Below are 24,357 nucleotides of genomic sequence, written 5' to 3' on the forward strand. Positions count from 1 at the left end.
ACCCTGCATAGTATATTTCTATATAACAGCCCTACTTAGTATATTTCTATATAATAACAGCCCCGCATAGTATATTTCTATAACAGCCCTACTTAGTATATTTCTATATAACAGCCCTACTTAGTATATTTCTATATAATAACAGCCCCGCATAGTATATTTCTATATAATAACAGCCCCGCATAGTATATTTCTATATAATAACAGCCCTGCATAGTATATTTTTCTATAACAGCAGCCCTGCACAGTATACTGCATTTCTATATAACAATAGCCCTGAATAGTATATTTCTACATAATAACAAACAAAAATTTACAACACACCAACATTTGACTAGAAAAAACCATCCAAAATACCATCAGAGATAAATCTCCCAAGTAAAAGAGAAAACACCATAATGTGAAGCAACCTCCAACATGAATTGAAAAATTTCTCAAACTGAACTAGTTACACTGGAACAGATTCGACATCTATAATTATTTATAGAAAATTAATAAACAATGTGACTACACATGAAGGATATCACTGAATTTTCTGCTTTTACCAATAATCATGAATTTTGTCTTCCTTGAAATTGCAAAATTCTTTCCAGCATCAACTTTTTAACCCTTTAACCCCCAGGCTATTTGGAAATTTCCAACCCTTAACCCCCAAGGGGTTATTTTTTTCCCAGCACATTTTGCAGTATATACTTTTTAAATTGCTCTAACAGCCTTAATTTTTGTCGTGGAGAGGTCAGGTTGGTCTCATTCTCTTGGAAAATGCCTGATTTTTTTCAAAAAATTATCAAAAATATGAAAAAAATAATTTTTATAGCATTTTTTTGCAAGGACGTATCGGTACGTCCATGGGGGTAAAGGGATGGCTTTTGTGAAACGTACCAGTACGTCCTTTTGGGGGTAAAAGGGTTAATAATGCTGTAATAAACTCCTATACCTGGTGAACTTCTAAACTGTCAAAGAAGCCTTAAGAATTTCTATGTCGATACAAATTCAGCTGATTTACATATTATCTCATTAACATCTTTAGGTACATTACCTACTATAGTTGAGACTCCAACTGAAAAGAAAACCTGTGCATTTAAAAGGAAAATTTATTAAGAATTTAAAAAGAAAATTGTGATGAAAGAAGTTTATTATGAATGGCATTAAATCATTAAATGTTAGGTATAGCTATTTGAAATTATTAAAAATAATTGTCAAAATATCCACTCATAAATAAAACTATAAGGATAGATGTTTATTGATTCTGTTTCTAAACTGAAAACACAATAAATTCTAAATATATTTAATCTGGTACAGACAGAGGAAACCAGTCTTTCCAAATTAACAACCCAACATGGAAGATACCATGATTTACCGAGTGAGGCTGAGAAACTTATAGGAAGGGATAGCCATAGCATTATTCAATTACAACTTATCCTTCTGCTTACAAAGTCAAAATTACAGAACTGGGAATTAACACTCTCTCAAAATGTTTTCTAAATGATGATTAAAGGCATAAGAAGGAATATTGGAAAATGAAACCTTATGCAAGACTCAAAAATGCCTTACAGCTACTATGAAGTTCCATTTGAGGATGGGTTGCAGCCATCTTGTAGGAGCTAGTTTTATGCCTTGAGGGCAGCCAGTTCTTCAACATGGGACCCAACACTAATAAGAACTTAATATCAGCCTTTCACCTTGCTCAATCGCATAAGCTACTTGAATTTTAAGGGTGAGGAGACTTCATCCTCCCATTCTATGAACAATAAAAATTGTAAGGTTAAAATCTAAAATTCAATCTGAAAAGTACAAAAATGGAAGTGAGCTGGTACAAAACCCTAGCTTTAAACAACAAGGTGCTAGAAATATAAGGCCTTTATTATGAGAGAAACAACTTTTTTAAAGGGGGAAACTAAAACTCCAGATATGAGTCATCTATATTATAGAGACTTCTTTCTACAAGATTTAAATGGTCTATGAACAAGTTAAAAAAAGGAAGCTAAGATTGGATACCATGCAAGTTTCATCTGCCATAGGATGGAAAAGGATTAGTCAAATAGAAATTCAACAGATGAGGAGATAAAATCCCATTAGTCAAATAAAAATTCAACAGATGAGGAGATAAAATCCCAAAGTAAAAAAATTCAAACTTTAAAATCTAGAAAGGAGTTTCACTAAAGATGAATGGACAATTAATTCCACTCTGAAACATTTGGAATATTCAATGAATTCTTTCAATAATGAGCTGTACATTGCATGAAGCACAAACAAAGACACAGACATGCGGCAATCGTGTCAATCTGGCATAACTAATCTAACATTATTTGGAATTTTTTTTAATTAGATCCTGCAAATGATGACTGAAAAGAAGGTATTTTATTTCAATGTCTCAAAGGTTGTGGCTCACAAGCTCAAACTATTCATTCTGCATTTTCATTTGCTCAATCATTTCAAATACAGTACTTATCTCAATTATGAATCACTTACAGGTCAGTAAAAGAAGAATCTATATTTAAACTTGACGACTAATGACACCAAGTATCTAAAGCTGATATAAATTTTCACTTACTGAATATGCAAGAATATCAAAATAGAAACTGATCAGCCAACTCAAAACTGCTGCTCCAAGCTATGCGTCTTTTTTGATAGCAAAACCATTTGCAAAGACAAGTAAAACAGCAGTGTCCTACCTTTCAAAGTCAGCCCAGCCTCATTCAAAAACAAATGTGGTGAAAACTACACCAACTGTCAGGGAGGTTCATTAATTTGGAAAACTTCACTTTTCAGGCTAACGACTGATTAGTCATATGTATGATATCAGTGTGTAAAAATAGGAACACACAAAGTTTATAGTGATGAAATTTAATACAAAAACTGAGCAATTCAGGTATTCATCATGAAATAGAGAACTTTTCTAAAGTGAATCACTGATGTTCAAATCGTATAAAAATGTTTTCTTCCTGTACTGCATCAAACAAATCATAAATAGAAATACACTCCAGTAAAGATCTCTACAAAACAAAGGTGTTTGTTCTTCCTACCTTGCGGAGTGCCATGCAAAATATTCAAGGTCAAGGAGCGATGGCTTTCATTTTCTGATGTGACAAATATGGCATATAATGTGTTTCTTCTTGATAGGTCAACCAACACTTGTGATGGAGGTATGTCAGGTGGTGGAAAGAGGAGATCCACAAGCAGATTGAATGATTTCAACTGTGCTTCAATACTCTCTGCATAATCCCTTCAGAAATAAAAGAAAAGTTTCGGGTAAAGAATAATATATGAAATAAAAAAACAATACTCACCACAAATGTTCAGTGATACTAATATACGAAATAAAAAACAAATTACTAATTAAAGAGGACAAATTAATTTGTATGATGTTCTTAAGTAACTTTAAAACCATTACAAAACACTCAAGTTGGTACCTTTGCATTTTATTTGGCACGACTATCTCCACATCATTAGGCCTACTGGGATCCAGAGGATCAAGAGGTTCTTGGTAACTCTGGTAACTTCTCGGAGCATGAGTCTCGGCAGTCTCAGAAGCCCGGCTACGGTGATAGTCATCATACCTATCATAGTACGTACGATAGTATTCGTCATACATGTCATATGGGTCACGGGGACGTTCTTCAGGGGCTCGACTGAAACAAAACAAATTATGCAATTTTTTCAAGAAATTCACTTCAAGATTACATAAGATTCATCTTCAAGTAGAGTTAATTTTACTTCTCTTGGATCTGTATTTATGTAGCCTACCAGTAATCCCAAGACACCCTTCAGCCAGCTGTTAAGGATAAATTTAAATAGTGTATCTGACATGGAAGTTAGACTTTTCTTGGATCACCTTCAACAAAAATCTATTTCAAGGCTCGCAGACAGAATGCCCAAAGACTATTCTTCTCCTAAGCACAAGGAAGGTATTCTCAAAGATTCATTAGGAGAGTAGCACATATGCTAAAAAATCCCCAACCACACAAAACCAAAACCTTAGAATTTTTCCATATACAAAAAGATGATTATAGGTGCTGAAGGATACATATTGGTACTGTAAATTAGCATGTTATAAAAGCCAATAAGAAATTATAATAAAAATAAAGTACCTGTAGTAATCGTAGTAATCATCCATGGGCCTTCCCACAGGAGATCTTCCTCTTTCGTTTTCGTAGTGGCTCCTCCTCATTCCCATAGAGGGTGGAAGAGATCCTAAACCCATACCTCCTGGACCGCCACCACCACCAATTTTAGCTGGCTTTACATCTGACAATATAAAAGAATAAGAATAAACTGTCCGGGTTTGTCTTATTCAAAACTTACTTTTTCATTTCCAGAAATCACTTTAAAATACAATAAAAATTAACAAAACCTTACTCCTTAACAAACTAGATAAACTACTTACTGCTCGCGACTAATAATATTAAGAAACTTACCGACTCTCTGACCATTTATATATGCTGTTGATCCAGCACGCAGGCAATTCATGGCTTCTTCTTCAGTAGAAAATTGCACAAATCCAAACTTAGTTCTAGTAATTGACAACCCTGAAATAAAAACCAAATAATGAATTACCCTGTGGATTTTCCAACTTGCATGAATCTAACCAGATTATGGTAGTTTTAAAAAGGGGTGCAAAAAATAACCAAATGAGTTAAATAAAATCAACTCAACAGAAAATATTCGCTACAAAAATTCAGATATGTTACATAAAAGATAAGAAAAAATAGCTATGATGGAAAATAAAAATATATAGAATAAAGTTAAAATCTATCAATAAACAAAAATGCATGCCAAAGTGACATAACCTGCTAAAGGCAACTTACTATCACAGCTGACTTATTTTTTTCCAATACATTCCATATACAGTACGTAACAAATATAAAAGCAGGGCTCTCAGCTGAGGTCAAGTATAATGGTTTACCCAACTTTGAAAGTTAATTGGGTAAGATTTCACAATCAAATTCAATAGTGGATAATTAATAATCATCTAAATTTTATATATATACAGTATAAGCATGCTAAACTATTGTGAAAAATGCCCCTAGAAGCAAAATACGAACAGTAACAATAACAGGTTATTCCTAATTGAAGACATATAACTATCATATTAAAACAGCAAGTTTAGCCAGGAACAGCCAAAATATAGCTCATCTTTTGAACCAAAAAAAAAAAAAATTTGTGATTACAGATAAAATAAGTCAGCTGCTAGCTCTTACCAGTGAAATGGTATGGAGCATTGGTTCTGATCTCATGCAGACACTTCAACAGCACAATGAGTTTTCTTTATTTAACCATTACGCCACACTTGAAACAAAATCTGGACTGCATGCAGATGGAAAGCAAATCAAGCTGTGACAACTAAATCCAAGTGGAAGCTCAAAAGGTACCTAACCACAGTTCAACCATCAAAAAAATCAGTGACTATTTGTTTCATATGTTGGAATAGAAATTATGGCAAGCTAGTATTACTGTGAAGCAATGAAGCTCATAAAAACCCAATGTCCAACGAAAACCTGGTTTCCCAATACTGAGGAAGACGACAAAAAAAAGTCACGTCTTGCCATTATGCAAGAACCCTATAGTGTAACCAAACTCCTATATTTAAGGCTGTAACACATGTTTAAAGAATTTTGCCTATGACAATTCCAATGAATTTGAAAGTTCTATTGTGCAGACGATATAATGAAGAAGCCTTTTTTCCCAAGTTCCCAGACACCTTTGATGTTTCATATAGTTCCCTTACACAACAAGGAGTTCAAATATTTATTCTAAACTCTGGCCTTCATAAACACTTATATTTTTTATGCAAACTTCCTTCGACATGTATCATTTTGAAGTTTTCTCAAAAGGCGTGCAAAAGATTAATCATGAGAAAAATTTACTTAGCAGATCATCTGAATAGTTTCCTAACGCTAAGTGTTCCTTATTTTCAGTTCCAAAATTTCTAATGTCATATTCATAATTTGTCTTCAACTTTTATCTGTACAATATATTTGTGACCACCTTCTTGGAATCCAATCTGGCAAATTCAAGAACTGTTAGGATTGTCCTACAGATATGTAAACTTTATATGAAATATCAACACCAATAAGAATAAAAACAATGACAATAACTAGCAGAAAAGACCTATATATACAGTAAAAGAAAGAAGATTCCATATCAGAAGTGTTCTAGATTCATGGATTTATAAATTTGGTCTATATGGTCCATTGCTGGAGCCATGAAGGCCTTTCAGCACTTTGGTGAAAAGTGAGGGATAACTGCTGTTGCACTATGAAGCCAAAAAAAAATAAAAGGCTGAATAGCAAAATGCAAAAAATTAAGAATTGGAGGTAGAGCTGAAAGCTAAAAGGGGACAAAGAGATGCTGCAGACCCAAAAATAATGACTGCAAAGCACTCACAGTATTATGAAAAAACCTTGGTGTGTGTTTTAAAGAGAGGATTACAAAGCACTTCTGGCTTTAAAAAAAAAAAAAAACACAATTGAACAGTAGGATGCAAAAATTGCAGTATCATAAAAAAGGCCCCTAATTATTTTTAACATTATTCCTCAGCTGAATCCCTCGTCAGGCTGAATGGAGTGAAGAAAAGAAAAGTCCCCTTTTGTTTTTTAAGTTGGCTACCCCCCCCCCCCAAATTGGGGGAAGTGCTAAGTAGATAGAGAGATTACTAGCTAAGCTACAACCCTAGTTGGAAAAGCAGGGTGGTATAAGCCCAAGGGTTCCAACAGGGAAAAATAGCCTAAGAGAGGAAAAGAAACAAGGAAATAAACTAAAAGAGAAGTAATAACAATCCAAATAAAATACTTTAAGATCATAAACATTAAATTAGAAATAAATATAAACTTAAAGAGATGTAATAACAATCAAAATATGTTATTTTCATTAGTAAAATAAATTTTTGAATATACTTACCCGATGATCATGTAGCTGTCAACTCTGTTGCCCGACAGAAATCTACGGTCGGGAAACGCCAGCGATCGCTATACAGGTGGGGGTGTACACAACAGCGCCATCTGTGAGTAGGTACTCAAGTACTTCTTGTCAACAAGAACTCAATTTTCTCCTCGGTCCACTGGTTCTCTATGGGGAGGAAGGGCGGGTCCTTAAATTCATGATCATCGGGTAAGTATATTCAAAAATTTATTTTACTAATGAAAATAACATTTTTCAATATTAATCTTACCCGATGATCATGTAGCTGATTCACACCCAGGGTGGTGGGTGGAGACCAGCATACATGTTAACAAAGAAGCTAAGTATCCCGTATCTTATTTTAGCCGTTATTCAAAATAACAAACATAAAATAAATAAGTACCTGGTAAGGAAGTCGACTTGAACCATTACTCTTCCTTTTTAAGTACGTCTTCCTTACTGAGCCTAGCGATCCTCTTAGGATGCTGAGCGACTCCTAGGTGCTGAAGTATGAAGGGCTGCAACCCATACTAAAGGACCTCATCACAACCTCTAATCTAGGCGCTTCTCAAGAAAGAATTTGACCACCCGCCAAATCAACCAGGATGCGGAAGGCTTCTTAGCCTTCCGGATAACCCAGAAATATTTCAAGAGAAAGATTAAAAAGGTTCTGGAATTAGGGAGTTGTAGTGGTGGAGCCCCCACCACTACTGCACTCGTTGCTACGAATGGTCCCAGAGTGTAGCAGTTCTCGTAAAGAGACTGGACATTCTTAAGATAAAAGACGCGAACACTGATTAGCTTTTCCAAAAGGTTGCGTCGAAAATATTTTGCAGAGATCTATTTTATTAAAAGGTCACGGAAGTTGTGATAGCTCTAACTTCGTGTGTCCTTACCTTCAGCCAAGCTTGGTCTTCCTCATTCAGAAGGGAATGAGCTTCTCGTATCAACAGTCTGAAAATAATAGGATAAAGAATTCTCTGACATAGGCAAAGATGAATTCTTAACTGAACACCATAAAGCTTCAGACGGGCCTCGTAAAGGTTTTTAAAATAGAACTTAAGAGCTCTTACAGGACATAATACTCTTTCTAGTTCATTTCCAACCATACGATAAGTTTGGAATAACGAACGATATTGGTCAAGGCCGAGAAGGCAGCTCGTGTTTGGCTAGAAAACCAAGATGTAGAACATGTAGCCGTTTCGGATGAAAATCCGATGTTCTTGCTGAAGGCATGAATCTCACTGACTCTTTTAGCTGTGGTTAAGCATATCAGGAAAAGAGTCTTAAAGGTGAGATCTTTCAGGGAGGCTGATTGAAGTGGTTCGAACCTGTCTAACATAAGGAATCTTAGAACCACGTCTAAATTCCAACCAGGTGTAACCAAACGACGCTCCTTCGTGGTCTCAAAAGACTTGAGGAGGTCCTGTAGATCTTTATTGTAGGAAAGATCTAAGCCTCTGTGACGGAAGACTGATGCCAACATGCTTCTGTAACCCTTGAAAGTGGGAGCTGAAAGAGATCGCTCTTTCCTCAGATATAAGAGGAAGTCAGCTATATGAGTTACAGAGGTACTGGTCGAGGATACGGATACTGACTTGCACCAGTTTAGGAAGATTTCCCATTTCGATTGGTAGACTCTAAGGGTGGATGTTCTCCTTGCTCTAACAATCGCTCTGGTTGCCTCCTTCGAAAAACCTCTAGTTCTCGAGAGTCTTTCGATACTCTGAAGGCAGTGAGACGAAGAGCGTGGAGGCCTTGGAGTACCTTCTTACGCGTGGCAGACGTAGCAGGTCCACCCTTAGGGGAAGAGTTCTGGGAACGTCTACTAGCCATCGAAGTACCTCGGTAAGATATTCTCTCGCGGGCCAGAGGGAAGCAACTAGTGTCAACTTGTCCCATCGTGAGAGGCGAACTTCTGCAGTACCTTGTTGACAATCTAGAACGGAGGGAATGCATATAGATCTAGATGAGACTAATCTAGTAGAAAGGCATCTAAAAGAACCACTGCTGGGTCCGGGATAGGTGAGCAAAGTATTGAGAGTCTCTTGGACATCGAGGTTGCGAAGAGATCTATGGTTGGCTGGCCCCAGGTGACCCAAAGTCTCTTGCATACATCTCTGTGGAGGGTCCAATATGTTGGAATTAATGTCCCTTCCTACTGAGACAAACTGCTAAGACATTCAAGTTGCCTTGGAAGAAATTGTTACTAGTGAAAAGTCTAGACCTGTTGAACAGGAGAGGAGGTCACTAGCAAACTCGCACCATGTCAGAGAGTAGGTCCCTCCTTGCTAGGAGATGAACATCAAAGCAGGGAGTTGTCCGTGTTGACCCCCATTACTTTGTCTTGAAGGAGAGACCTGAAGCTTTTCCAGGTCAGACGTACTGCCAGAAGCTTCTTGCAGTTAAAATGCATTGTCCTTTGACTCGAGTTCCATAATCCCGAGCATTCCCTACCGCCTAAGGTCGCACCCCAGCCTACGTCCGATGCGTCTGAGAAGAGAACGTGGTTGGGAGTCTGAACAGTCAGGGGAAGACCCTATAAAAGGTTGATAAAGTCCTTTCCTCAGGTTAGACCAGACTTATCTTCCGGAAACCGGGATCGAGACCTCTTCTAGCGTCTTGTCCTTTTCCAGTGAAGAGCTAGATGAAACCGAAGAGGACGGAGGTGTAGTCTTCCAAGTGACACCAATTGAACCACGGATGACAGTGTCCTAACCAGACTCATCCACAGCCTGACAGGGCCGTATTCCTTCTTCAGCATCTTCTGGATGGATAGCAGGGCTGGGGATTGATCTTCTTGTTCAGCCATGTTCTCATCAGAGGGTTCCTCATCCGATACTGATGAGGAAACGGCAACGGAGTGGGCAACGTCTGACTCGCTGAATCCGGTCGCACTGGTGGATGCGTGACGGAGCCGGACACAAGATCATGGTACTGCTGCACAGTCTGTGAACTGTCAACCATGGGGATGCGAGGAAGTACAGCGACAACCCGAAACTGTCTAGACTGTCTGGGTAGTACAGACAACCCCTTATCGGGTTGCTGAGGTTGCCGCACTGCGTCACAACAAGTCACCTCTGCTGGTTGTTGAACGTCTTCCCAGTGACACACTGAACGTCCACAACCACCTCCGAGAGTAGCTTAACGTCAACGTGCGACTGGCAACCCACACTGGGTCGCACCGGTGGAGGAACCATCTCAACTGGCGGACGTGAGTAGGATACCTCAGCGTCAACAGGGCGTACAACCAACCGGTAGGAAGGTCGTTGGCAAGAAGGTTCTTCTCCGTAAAAAATCCTCTATCAAGGACTAAGCTTGGACTGCATGTCTTGCAACAAAGCCCAAGGTCTATGGGAGCAGGTGTGGCAACAGACGGGGTTAGCGACTGAAGCGGAACCATTTACCCTCCCTGGAAGCATGTTATGCTTAAATTAAAGTCCATAGGAGGCTAAGCAGCTTAAGGCTCCTCTCCAAATGACAGAGTCCTCAAGGGAATATCAGAAGGAGGGAGAACAGCACTTTCTCATCTACAGGAACCATATCCGAGAAAAGCTAGGTTCTCTCAGTGAGGGTTTCACTGGTGCAAAAGCAGCAGACCAGAAGGCAACGTTATGAAACTGCTTGACAGTCTGTGAACTGTCAAAAACTGAACTGTCAACCACAACAGGAGCGTGAGGACATACAGCACTGGTGTATAAGTAGCAGACCAGAAGGCAACGTCATGTAACTGTTTGACAGTCTGTGAGTTGGCAACAACCAAAGTTGTGTGGGGAAGCCTCAACTCCTGACTGACTAGTTAGCTGCGGGCGAGTGGCGGTAACCACAGTGTGTTGCAGAGGCTGACACACCGTGTCAAAACACGGCAGCTTGTGGTAGCTCACGCACGGCAACGGAGTGCTCTGTGTGTGGGAGTCATCATACATCTGGCAGGGTTGACTGTGCATGGGTGGAGGAGCTCTCACAACAAGAGTGTGAGAGCAGGAAGCCATGCCGGGTGCACAACCGTGGGAGGTGTAGGCCCACGGGTGCATCGTCAACCTTCTCCGCAGTCGGAGTGTGGGAGCTGGCAACAACAAAAGCAGAGTGCTGGTGCGTGGGAGGAGCTGCGGTGGGTTGCGGAGCATGCTGAATGGTATGCGGAGCATGCTGTATGGTATGCGGAGCATGCCGCATGGGTTGCGGAGAATGCCGCATAGAGCTGGAACCCGGCAGCTCTACAGCACCTTCCCACTGCTGATGCGGTAGCTCACGCATGTCAACGGAAGGTGCAGCAAGAACATGCGTCTGGCAGGGTGGACTGCGCATCGGAGGTGGAGCTCTCACAGGTGGAGTGTGGGAGCAGGCAGCCGCAGTATCTGCTGAGCGCACAACCTCGGCGGGTTGTAGGTTAACAGGTGCATTGTCAACCTTCCAGCACGATACTCCTGCAAGAAGGAGCAAGCTGAGACTGTATAGTCTGCAGCATGGACCACTAGGGTCTATGAAAGACAACAACAAACGGAGCTACTGTCCGTTGTGACTGAGGGTCTAAAACAGCTGGTGCGGCAACAGACGGAGTTACTGCCTGTTGCGGTACCACCTTGCCTCTCTTGGGAGGTGTGCAGTTGTCGTACTGCAGCGAGTCCGAACTGATCCAGTGGCTACACCTAGGCCGTTGGACTTGCGCGGAAGGGACCGACTTGCACTTAAAAGCTGCAAGATTTGGTCCATGGTTTCTGCGAGAAACCTCTTCCGCAGACGAGGAATAAATGGGCTCTCTCGTCTTTGTGTGGGTGGGGTGATCACGTCGGCAACGTGTGTAGATACACCCGAAACCACGGAGGGAAACGTCTGTTCGTCGATCAAGACCTGTGGAACCCATAAGTCCTTCGACATTACTTCTCCCCTGGGCTTGGGAGCTTGTAAGAGGTATCGGACTAGGTGAACAACTGGCACGAACAGACGAACCCTCGAACGCAACACTGTAACACTTTGCGCATATCACTTTATCACTTTTGATTTTCTGTTTGCACTTATTTCACTGAACTCGAAACTTTAAGTGATTTGTACCTGAAACATGCAATCCTATCCTTCATTAAAAAGTAGTAATTGCGAAAACAGTTTACAATGTAACAGAAAAACATAATGAAAGATAAAGAATTCAGTGGCTGGAAAAGAGACTAAACACTAGATCAAATAAACTACGTTTAAAATCTCTCACCGCATAAAGCCTGGGAACAAGAATAAAACTCTAGAAACGTTTTACCTTCTTCCCCTATAGCGACTAGGTAGAAGAGTAAAAAACTAGAACAACGTTTCCCGCTTGAACGAAACGTTTATTCTCCTCTCTCTCCCTCCGACTCTATCTCTCTCTCTTGACTTAGAACCTGAGAGATGAGCCCAATTATATATCGTTAAAACATATTATTTGTTAAAGGAAAAAAAACTGAAAGGTTTCCCAAATAAAAAGTTCCTTTATTAGAATTAAAACCATTTAAGCTAAGAAAGAATGAACGAAACGCTAGAATCGGTTTACTCTTACTGCAACGTGAAACCGTGAAATACTCTCTCTCTATCGTAACGATAGAGCGCAAGTTGAACGTTCTGAACGTCAACAACTGCGGAGACTAAACTAAACGTTAGTTCATCTTTGAAAACAGTACGAGACTATCAAAGAAATTCTTTCAAAAACATTAAAATTAAAATAGCATAAATTCTTAACAGGAAATACGATATGACGGGCTCAATGTTAATTAACTTCGGTTCCAAGTAAGGACCGCCTACTATCAGGAAAGGTCGCATATAAACAAACATAAAAATTAAGTTTTATAAGTTTATAATAAATGGAAAGTTAATCGAAGAGGCCTATAAATGGCGGAGAGATATAAACTAAATCTATAACTTTGTTAAGCAAAATTACCAAAAACCTAAACACACTTCCGTCTAAGGGAAGGGTAGGTCATAAAAAGTGAAAGAGAGTCTATACTCTCTTCGACACCAACACTTCCGTCTAAGGGAAGGGTCGGCCATTTAAAAGTGAAAGAGAGTCCATACTCTCTTCGTCACCATAATTAAATCTATCCAAAACGAGTTCAAGTTTTAAAATGAAGATAAAACCCCTGCATAGCGAAAGCTCAAAACTGGAATAGTGTACTTCACCAAAAAGTTGTGAAAACAAATCCAGTTAGGGACGGCGTATTAGTAGGTCTTGCCTGTGGCACGACAGAGGAAAAATTGAGTTCTTGTTGACAAGAAGTACTTGAGTACCTACTCACAGATGGCGCTGTTGTGTACACCCCCACCTGTATAGCGATCGCTGGCGTATCCCGACCGTAGATTTCTGTCGGGCAACAGAGTTGACAGCTACATGATCATCGGGTAAGATTAATATTGAAAAAAAATACTTTAAGATCATTATTATTATTATTATTATTATTATTTGCTAAGCTACAACCCTAGCTGGAAAAGCAAAATGCTATAAGCCCAGGGGCCCCAACAGGGAAAATAGCCCAGTAAGGAAAGGAAAGAAGGAAAAATAAAATATTTTAAGAAGAGTAACATTAAAATAAATATTTCCTATATAAACTATGAAAACTTTAACAAAACAAGAGGAAGAGAAATTAAATAGAATAGTGTGCCTGATTGTACCCTCAAGCAAGAGAACTCTAACCCAAGACAGTGGAAGACCATGGTACAGAGGCTATGGCACTACCCAAGACTAGAGAACAATGGTTTGATTTTGGAGTGTCCTTCTCCTAGAAGAGCTGCTTACCATAGCTAAAGAGTCTCTTCTACCCTTACTAAGAGGAAAGTAGCCACAGAACAAATACAGTGCAGTAGTTAACCCCTTGAGCGAAGAAGAATTGTTTAGTAACCTCAGTGTTGTCAGGTGTGTGAGGACAGAGGAGAATCTGTTAAGAATAGGCCAGACTATTCGGCGTATGTGTAGGCAAAGAGAAAGAACCGTAACCAAAGAGAAGGATCCAACGTAGTACTGTCTGGCCAGTCAAAGGACCCCATAACTCTCTGGCGGTAGTATTTCAACGGGCGGCTGGTGCCTTGGCCAACCTACTACCTACGAAACATTAAATTAGACCTATCATTTATAAAATATAAAAACTTCATAAAAACAAGAGATAGAGAAACAAGATAGAAATAGTATGCCCGAGTGTACCCTCAAGCAAGAGAACTCTAACCAAAGACACTGGAAGATCATGGTACAGAGGTTATGGCACTACCCAAGACTAAAGAATAATGGTTTGGAGTGTCCTCCTAGAAGAGCTGCTTACTATAGCTAAAGAGTCTCTTCTACCCTTAACAAGTGGAACATACCGGTAACCACTGAACAATTACAGTGCAGTAATTAATCCCTTGAGCAAAGGAGGATTGTTTGTTTGGTATTCTCAGTGTTGTCAGGTGTATGAGGACAGAGGAGAATGTGGAAACAACAGGACAGACTATTCGGTGTATGTGTAGACAAAGGAAAATGAGCTGTAACCAGAGAGAGAGATCCAATGTAGTACTGTCTGGCAAGTCAAATGACCCAATAACACCCTAGTGATAGTATCTCAATGGGTTGCCGGTGCCCTGGCCATCCTACTACCTAAAAACGCATACCCATTCAGTTGCAAGAAAACTAAGAACATGTAAAGTAATTTCTACTAGGTATATTTTGACATTTCCTACTACATGCCTAATGCATCCAAGACAGCAGTTTTTTTTTTTTTTTTTTTTTTTTTTTTGGTTGGGGGGGGGGAGGAATCGTACTTGGTTCAATCATGAACTGTGCTACCAGTCGTCGAGCACCAACAAATACATCCTTACAGCAAGTTATGAGAGATACCCAGCTAACTGAATTATCCCAAGGCCAACTAAGCATAGCACTACATGACACGTGTCTGATATGATTTGATGGTATGGGACTAACTTAAACAAGTTGTACACCTTGCTGCAGTGACCTTACGGTAGTGACTATAAATGATGGCCTCAACCCTTAAAATGGCTAGAGCTCTGTATTCCAATACAGTTTTGCATCATATCCATATCACACATTAGAAGAATATGTAAGGACCAACAGGTACAAACAGTTACCCCTCATAGACCAAATTTGCACCTATTAACATGGTGGAGTAATTTTAGCACAAAGGCAACAATAAAATCACCAGAAAACTAGTGTTTGCAAGGGGTTTCTATTCCTTCAGAAATAATGATGACAAATATTACACAATTCAGACCTTTTGTCCTATCAGTATTGGAATGTTAAACTAGAATGTAAGATACTTCTCAGAACCTTTATCTTCAATGTTGGTGTCCTTTTCTCAAACAGTAGTACAGTACTATAAAAATAACTCATAGGGTTCAGTCACTTCTACATACAGCACAAACACTGGTATCAGAGCTTCAAGAGCTAATATGTACTATTTACTTTGCAGAGTATCAGCACCCACGTCAGTCAAGGTGACTCTCACAGTGACCAGTATCTCAAAGTTTTTCATTCTCTTAACTGTAAAATGACAATTGATGTTAAAATAACTTTGTGGTTATGAACGATCGCCCTGATTTTCTACTTTATACTTTTTGTTGCTTATGAAATGCAATTACTGTATTTAATTTGATCAATTTATCTTAATCTACTCTTGGCTTTTCCTTATTTGAATGTGGGAATGTTGAAGGAAGGGGGTGTGACTGTACTTGAATGGTTGGTGAGATTGTTTAATATGTGTTTTGTGTTGTCAATGGTACCAGTAGATTGGGTTTGTGCATGTATTGTACCACTATATAAGGGTAAGGGAGATGTGCATGAGTGTTGTAATTCAAGAGGTATTAGTTTGTTGAGTGTAGTTGGAAAAGTGCATGGTAGAGTAACTGATTAATAGGATTAAGGATAAAACAGAGAATGCAATCTTGGAAGTACAGGGTGGTTTTAGAAGAGGTAGGGGTTGTATGAATCAGATTTTTACAGTTAGGCAGATATGCGAGAAATATTTAGCAAAAGGTAAGGAGGTGTATGTTGCGTTTATGGATCTGGAGAAAGCATATGATAGAGTTGATAGGGAAGCAATGTGGGATGTGATGAGGTTATATGGAGTTGGTGGAAGGTTGTTGCAAGCAGTGAAGTTTATACAAAGGTAGTAAAGCATGTGTTAGAATAGGAAATGAAGTGAGTGATTGGTTTCCGGTGAGAGTGGGGCTGAGACAGGGATGTGTGATGTCGCCGTGGTTGTTTAACTTGTATGTTGATGGAGTGGTGAGAGAGGTGAATGCTCGAGTGCTTGGACGAGGATTAAAACTGGTAGGCGAGAATGACCATGAATGGGAGGTAAATCAGTTGTTGTTTGCGGATGATACTGTACTGGTAGCAGACACAGAAGAGAAGCTTGACCGACTAGTGACAGAATTTGGAAGGGTGTGTGAGAGAAGGAAGTTGAGAGTTAATGTGGGTAAGAGTAAGGTTATGAGATGTACGAGAAGGGAAGGTGGTGCAAGGTTGAATGTCATGTTGAATGGAGAGTTACTTGAGGAGGTGGATCAGTTTAAGTACTTGGGGTCTATTGTTGCAGCAAATGGTGGAGTGGAAGCAGATGTACGTCAGAGAGTGAATGAAGGTTGCAAAGTGTTGGGGGCAGTTAAGGGAGTAGTAAAAAATAGAGGGTTGGGCATGAATGTAAAGAGAGTTCTATATGAGAAAGTGATTGTACCAACTGTGATGTATGGATCGGAGTCGTGGGGAATGAAAGTGATGGAGAGACAGAAATTGAATGTGTTTGAGATGAAGTGTCTAAGGAGTATGGCTGGTGTATCTCGAGTAGATAGGGTTAGGAACGAAGTGGTGAGGGAGAGAACGGGTGTAAGAAATGAGTTAGCGGCTAGAGTGGATATGAATGTGTTGAGGTGGTTTGGCCATGTTGAGAGAATGGAAAATGGTTGTCTGCTAAAGAAGGTGATGAATGCAAGAGTTGATGGGAGAAGTACAAGAGGAAGGCCAAGGTTTGGGTGGATGGATGGTGTGAAGAAAGCTCTGGGTGATAGGAGGATAGATGTGAGAGAGGCAAGAGAGCGTGCTAGAAATAGGAATGAATGGCGAGCGATTGTGACGCAGTTCCAGTAGGCCCTGCTGCTTCCTCCGGGGCCTTAGATGACCGCGGAGGTAGCAGCAGTAGGGGAGTCAGCATTATGAAGCTTCATCTGTGGTGGAAATGTGGGAGGTTGGGCTGTGGCACCCTAGCAGTACCAGCTGAACTCGGTTGAGTCCCTGATTAGGCTGAAGGAACATAGAGAGTAGAGGTCCCCTTTTTTGTTTTGTTTCATTGTTGGTGTCGGCTACCCCCCAAAATTGGGGGAAGTGCCTTGGTATATAGATAGATAGATCTTAGTCTACTCTTGGCTTTTCCTTATTTGAATGTGGGAATTCCAGAACATAAAAAAGGAAATCATTGCCGAGTGAACAAAATTTACCTTGGTAAATAACTACTAAAAAAAAAAAAAAAAAAAAAACTATGCTAGAACAATGCATTGGAGACAATCACTCTGTAAATCATACAATAACATTAACCAGAGACGAAAAAAATAATATAAAATTATATGATGAAGCCAAGAACAAAATCAATGTGAAGCAAAACAGTAATGACCAGTCAAAGCAACTAGGAATATCCTGAGTCAGCTGACACCAAGCAAAAGTGACGCGAGCCAGCGAAAAGGAAGGCCTTTTGGGTGGTATCATTTCACACATTCAACTGCTTGTCAATACCAGTAACAAAGGGGAACATAGGAAGGCCTATTATCAAAAAATGGTTTGTGCCTTAAAATGAAAAATTGAAAAATTTACTCTACCTTCTTTATGACATGCTAATACTACCAGACTCACAGCAAGAGCATCACATACCGAGGATGTGAGGTAATCAACAGTTAAACAATGTTCTCAAAAAGAGAGCATTAATATAATTTCCAATAATGTAATGCTACCAGTTTCTTAAAGTAATTCAATAAGGGTAACAGCACTAGTATATGGCAGTAACTCACCAACAACTTTTCCATATTGCGAAAAGTATTCTTTTAACATTTCTCTTGTCATATTAGCACTAATGCTTCCGACAAATATACGCGCATTAACAGTTTTAGGATCATTTGTCAAGTCAGACATGCCTTGCCGAGGTGAATATTCTCTCCCTCCTCTGAAAATAAAGGCATTTTCAAACCGTTAGTCTATTCCATCTCTAAAATAAGTAAGCCGTAATATACCCTCACCACCTAAACAGTACAAAACCCCAGCATGAATTGTACCATGAAACTCAACAGAACGAAAAAGAAATCTTGCAACAGAAATTTCCCTAATGAATCAAGATACAATAAAAACTTTCGATCCTTTCCTTTGTTAGTTGTTAGCATTTACTATAATCTAAAGCAATTATACAATGGAAAATGCATTTATTTATTAGAAAGACTGACAACACAAAACTTTCAAATTATCACATAAGATATGCTATTCAAATCCTGAAAGTTTCTGTTCAAAGTCACAGAACCATTTAGCAGTGGTTAGTTGCAATAAGCCTTAGTGATGCTCCTCAACGTGGTGTAGGAAACGGTTTCCCTTACCAATCTACAGAGAACAAGATCTCAATACGCAACAGTTATTTCATACAAACCTAAAGAGCACATTGTAAAAGGATACATTCCCCGTTCAAACTGAAGTAATTGGGATATAATGAAAATTGCTACAAGAGGTTAATCATTACAATTAAAACCATTAGCTGTATCTTACTTCTCTAGATAAGATAGAAACTGCATTGCTAATGAAAACATTTGGATCAAGATAGAAACTGCTCTGCCAACAAAAAAAAAAATGTAATTCTTGTTCTTTTATTAGTCTTACCGATTCAGTTAAGTCAATTTCTATCACAAGAACTTTTCTACTGGAAATACAGTGTAGGGAAAATTAGATGACTTTCATGGTACAAAATGTAAATAATTATTCTATGTTAAGGATCTACATCTTAAGAACTATATTTACACTGTTACCATATTAACATAGCTGATTAAAGAACAATAAAAAGCAATGTACTATACAAGGGCTGACCACTTGAGCCAAATATTTTCATTTATGTTTTTGTTTATATCATAATGAATATGTACAATTAATAAGAAATAACTTTTAATGGTCTCTTATCTTTGTGATTTGAATAAATTAAAAATTAAAACACTATTAAGGGCAAACTATTAGATGAGTATGGTTCTTAAAAAATTTTATAGGGTGGAGTAAATATCATAAGCCACAGTAAAAAAAAGAACCATCATTTGGAGATTTTTAAGCATAACATCTCACAATGACCCTACCCCACCCACACTAGCTGGGGTAATAACAAAATATTCTTAATCTTATTTACTTATCATGAATTCTTCACCTGACATATAGTAAAATTATATATCTTTAACTTCAAAATATAAAATGGCATCAAAATCACACATTCTTTTTTATTAATAAATATTTTTCTAACTACACAAACCTGAATTCTTCAATCGAAGTACGATTTCAGCAAAGCTGGATGCAAATGTTGAAACTTATTGAGGTGGCAGTAATTAGTTGTAGAGTGGAAGGTAAGACTGGCTCACCTAACAAGCTACTATAGTCCATTTCTTTTAGCGATCCATATTTGCACCGACTCGCAGCGGTGCCCTTTTAGCTCGGAAAAGTTTCCGGATCGCTGATTGGTTGGACAAGATAATTCTAACCAATCAGCGATCAGGAAACTTTTCAGAGCTAAAAGGGCACCGCCGCGAGTCGGTGCAAATATGCATCGCTAAAAGAAATGAACTATAGGTTCCCACTTTGACCTTAAACCTAGGACTTGCAGGGTGGTTGAGGTGGGAAGCGTATCTTGAAGGCCTCGGGTTTGTATAGTTAGGAAAAATACAAATCACTTTAAAAATCTGTGATTTGATCCCACACAAATACAAACCTACGTCCTTTAACCCTTTTACCCCTAAAGAACGTACTGGTACGTTTCACAAAACCCATCCCTTTACCCCCATGGACGTACCGGTACGTCCTTTCATATTTTTTCATATTTTTTATATTTTTTGAAAAAACTCAGGCATTTTCCAAAAGAATGAGACCAACCTGACCTCTCTATGACAAAAATTAAGGCTGTTAGAGCAATTTAAAAAAAATATACTGCAAAATGTGCTGGAAAAAAAATAACCCCTTGGGGGTTAAGGGTTGGAAATTTCCAAAGAGCCTGTGGGTAAAAGGGTTAATAAGGCTTTACCTTAGCATGGAGGAAACCCATATAACCAAACTGGCTGGTTTTCTTTCCGGGGAAATGTCAAGGCACTTCGGTCCTGTACCGGAGCAAAAGTCATGACTTCTGTCAAACTTCTAATAACCTGGCCTTAACCCTTTTACCCCCAGGCTCTTTGGAAATTTCCAACCCTTAACCGCCAAGGGGTTATTTTTTCCCCAGCACATTTTGCAGTATATTTTTTTTAAATTGCTCTAACAGCCTTAATTTTTGTCATAGAGAGGTCAGGTTGGTCTCATTCTCTTGGAAAATGCCTGAATTTTCTCAAAAAATTATCAAAAATATGAAAAAAAAAAAATTTTATAGCATTTTTTTTGCAAGGACGTACCGATACTGTACGTCCATGGGGGTAAAGGGATAAGTTTTGTGAAACGTACCAGTACGTCCTTTGGGGGTAAAAGGGTTAAAGATAAGTGTTCAACTAGGTCACTACCAGGGTCTGGTAGACTCGCAAGGAAAAAACTATAACCGAGTAGGGGGAAAAATTATTCAAAAGTTCAAACTTGCAGCAAGTGTCTTTATGTTGAACAGGCTGATATAATCTTTTAATAGTTTATATATGAAATATGTTTTAATGTATCAAATGTTTTTAAAATATTTTATTTCAATTGTTCATTACTTCTCATATCTTATATAGTTTAATTATTTCCTTATTTCCTCTCCTCACAAGGATATTTTTCCCTGTTGGAGCCCTTGGGCTTACAGCATCATGCAGCTTAGCTAGTAGCAATATAATAATAATAATAATATACAGTCCACATTGACTGAGTATGTTTGCTCATAAAGTCCTCCTTCCAGTATTGAACTTTGCAAACACCTGCACTATATTTGTGACTTCCCAAGAGTACATTTGCTTGACAAGGGTCCATGAAACAATCTACATGTTGACATAAGGCACGAACAAAAGTATTGCCATTCATCAATGGTAAAAGTGCTTTACTAAACTCATTTGGAAAGTTTGCAAAGTAGCAATGCTGCATGCATTACCAGTATGTTGTAAAGCTGGAGCGTTTTTTACGAGGATAATATCCTCAAGACTGATAGGATACTCAAGTGAGCAGCCCATCCCTAATAACACTTCAAAAACTTCTGGAGCAATTGCTGGGGAGCCACCAGTGGGAACTAGCCTCCTTATCAAATGAAATAAGTCTTGACACCAACTTACTAATAAGTGCAAGACCTTGGTAATTGTAGACAAATCTTGAAGATCTCCGTCTTCTTTAATAACAAACTCAAGTCGGATCTATGATTTCCAGATATAATTCAAATGAAATTTCCTGCCCTGATGACACTCCTCAACTGGTCTGAGAATGGGACAGAGGAAGAAGGGAAAAACAAGCATTGACTGATCTCCTTCAATGACTGAACTGCTTCTGGCTTTCATGCTCTCCCAGCATAAGAGAACCACTTGCCTTAGCCTTTGAAGAGTAAACCTGAGAGCATGGTACCATATGGCGCATAGCAGAACCTCCCAAGTGCCTGTTCTTGGTTGGTGAGGACCCTTGCTGACAGCCGTATGAGCACGACGTGGCATCTCACAAGGGTGCTGAGATCAGGTCTGAGAATTCGCCTGTTCCAATCCCTAACACACGAGTGAGTTGGAAGATCTTGATGCTTGGTCATACCTTGGAGCATGGGATAGTCTCCTCTCCTGGGATAGTCTCTTGAGTGTAAAATAATGCTTGGATGAAACTGATAAAAGGTTACAGTCGTACAGTCAGCCCTCATTCAGGCGTTAGGTAGCAGAGACAGTGTGTGGGGGCTATGACCTTTGATCTAAAAACCTCTGTCAAGAGCTTTTGGTGTACAGTCAGCTCTCCTTATTCAGAGAGGTTAAGTAGCAGAGACAGAGTCTGAGGGCTATGACCTTTGGTCTAAAAGCCCCTGTCCGCAGAAAAGCTCGGGAAAATCTACAGAAGTGAACTGAACAGAGCAGTAGATAAAATCGAGGATCAACGAATGCTTGCGGCCCAAGGGAGGGTCAACTCATGATCTACCAACTCATTACCTACATGCGGTTCACTAACACTAGGTAACCCACTGTACTTCACTACATTTTTTTTATGTGATCTCTATCACAGTGTAAGTATTGTATGAACACACTTCAGTAACTTTACACCAGTGCACTGTACTTACGTATGTACAGTACAGTAGTGTACTCCTCATCATTTAGGGATGCTCTGTTTAACGACCATTCAAAGTTATATTGGGTTCTTTTGAGTGGTCTGGTATTTGCTTAATGACAATCTTGCAAAATTACAATAAGCGGAGTGCAGTGGCAGCACAGTTGTGAGTAGTGTGTGCGACTGCAACCAACATGAGTCAAAATGAGAAATTTAAGTGTTGGAAATTGCTGAATACAGCCTAAGGTTAAAAAGGGCAAGTCAAATATGAATTAGAAATCAGCCGATAATAGTGTACAGTACAGTGTATCTTAGTAATCCCTGTTTGCCAACAGTTATATAAGTGGATTAGCGACCTGGTGGAGTAACAAGAACTTTGGGTGTGGAGGAAATGTAACCCTCTTAATCTCAATAAAGTCACTGGCAGCAGGGTGACGGATTAGGTTTAAGGGGATAGACAAACTGTCTTTTTGGCTTCTACTCCTGATGCCTGGCAATTGATCTTACTGGAATTTGTATGGACCGGCACATCACAAAGACCTGTCAATCATTTGATGAGCCTAACCAATAAAACCTCTACAGATTTATTCAGTCAAAGAAAAGAGGTGACAGAATGACCCCAGTCCAGGGCATAGGCGCTAAGAATCTCCTGGTTTATAAATACTAAGGAAAATTTGAAAATAGGTAATTGGAACATTAAAACCATGAATCGTATTGGGAAGTTACTGCAAGTGGAGAGTGAATTTATGAAAGGGGATTGGTAAGGAAACCTTAGACCAAGGCAATATACATACAGTACATCTATTCAGAAAGAACAGATGGAGTAGGAATGATGATGACACCAAGAACAGAAAAGGCATTAACTGAGTGGAGAGCTGTAAATCATAGATTGTTAGAGTTTAAATCAAAGCAGTGCAATACGAGTACAGTATTATACTTTGCTATGCACCAACAAATGATTCCCCTGAAGAAAATTAAAATGAATACTATGAAGAACTGCAGTGTGTAATATATGAGATCCCAGAGAGAGATATGAAAATTTTGATTGGCGACTTCAATGCTAAAATTAGAAGGAATAATCAAGGGATAAAGAATATGATGGGTGTCGAGGGTCTTGGCGAAGTTGCAAATACAAATGGAGCACATTTCGTAAGTTTCTGTTCTACAAACAATTTTGTTATTGGAGGTACAAGGACATCCACAAATATACATGAACTTCACCATGGGGCAATTACAACAATCAAATAGATTATATTGTCATTAATAAAGAGAGAAGGAGGACTCTTGAGAAATGTAAGAAGTTATAGAGGTGCAGATATTGGTAGTGATCACCAGCTCATCATTGCCACACTGAAATTAAAACTGAAAGCATCCAACAGAAAGGTAGATAGAATACCTAGGTTTGATACAACTAAGCTTTTAGAAGATGAGCACATATAAACATTTGCAAATGAATGTAGGAATTAATTTGCACACTTGAGAGACTTTGAGACAGTGTTGGTAGTGAAGTTTTGGGACATGCAGTTACACGAGTATTCGCCTTTGGCCAACCTAGAGTTAATGGAGACATGATAACATTTATCAAGTCTCCATGAGACGCCCGTTTTACTGGGAACAGAGTCCAAGGGTATCATTTCACAGCCGGAAAATTTTCCCTTCTCCAATCAGTGTAGAGAGATGTTCTGGCTCTGTATTTACCATAATAGTTAATGTAGAATAAGTATGTGCGGGAGATAATATAGCTTTACTGAAAAAAGGGAGCTACAGTAGAATAGAGTTGGGAGCAAGTGAGAAAAATGTTCATTAAAATTAGAGTATGAAGACACTCTTATCCTGAGGGCATTAACCTTTAACCTGACCTGACCTGAGGGCTACCAAAGGAAAGACTGAAGTAATTGATGCAGGCATAGGCACTTGGGAAGCAGTGTCCCTACATCTTCATCTCGAATGTATGGCACAGTACTTGACAAGAATTGACAGAGAATACACCGACCATGAAGCAATCTCCAAAATACCACATGTATGTAAAATGTTGCGCACAATCATGTACTACTGTA

At 39.1% G+C, this 24,357-nt stretch overlaps 2 protein-coding genes across 4 annotated transcripts in view; both read right to left on the bottom strand.

Annotated features, from left to right (window-relative positions):
• The window catches only part of LOC137634794 (nuclear receptor coactivator 5-like), a 209,547-nt gene that overhangs the window by 18,278 nt on the left and 166,912 nt on the right, over positions 1-24,357 (bottom strand). The window lies entirely within an intron of this gene.
• Positions 1-24,357, bottom strand: part of LOC137634792 (nuclear receptor coactivator 5-like) — a 44,879-nt gene that overhangs the window by 16,850 nt on the left and 3,672 nt on the right. For 2 of the 3 annotated variants that reach the window (XM_068367332.1, XM_068367333.1), the window contains exons 3-7: positions 17,902-18,053; positions 4,419-4,529; positions 4,092-4,248; positions 3,414-3,632; positions 3,027-3,226 (exon numbers count right to left, since the gene is read on the bottom strand). In XM_068367332.1, coding sequence (XP_068223433.1) covers positions 3,027-3,226; positions 3,414-3,632; positions 4,092-4,248; positions 4,419-4,529; positions 17,902-18,053 — 839 coding nt within the window. The remainder of the gene's footprint in view (positions 1-3,026; positions 3,227-3,413; positions 3,633-4,091; positions 4,249-4,418; positions 4,530-17,901; positions 18,054-24,357) is intronic. The other variant, XM_068367334.1, reaches the window with a different exon arrangement.

This window comes from Palaemon carinicauda, chromosome 45 (genome assembly GCF_036898095.1).
Source record: "Palaemon carinicauda isolate YSFRI2023 chromosome 45, ASM3689809v2, whole genome shotgun sequence".
NCBI lineage: Eukaryota > Metazoa > Arthropoda > Malacostraca > Decapoda > Palaemonidae > Palaemon > Palaemon carinicauda.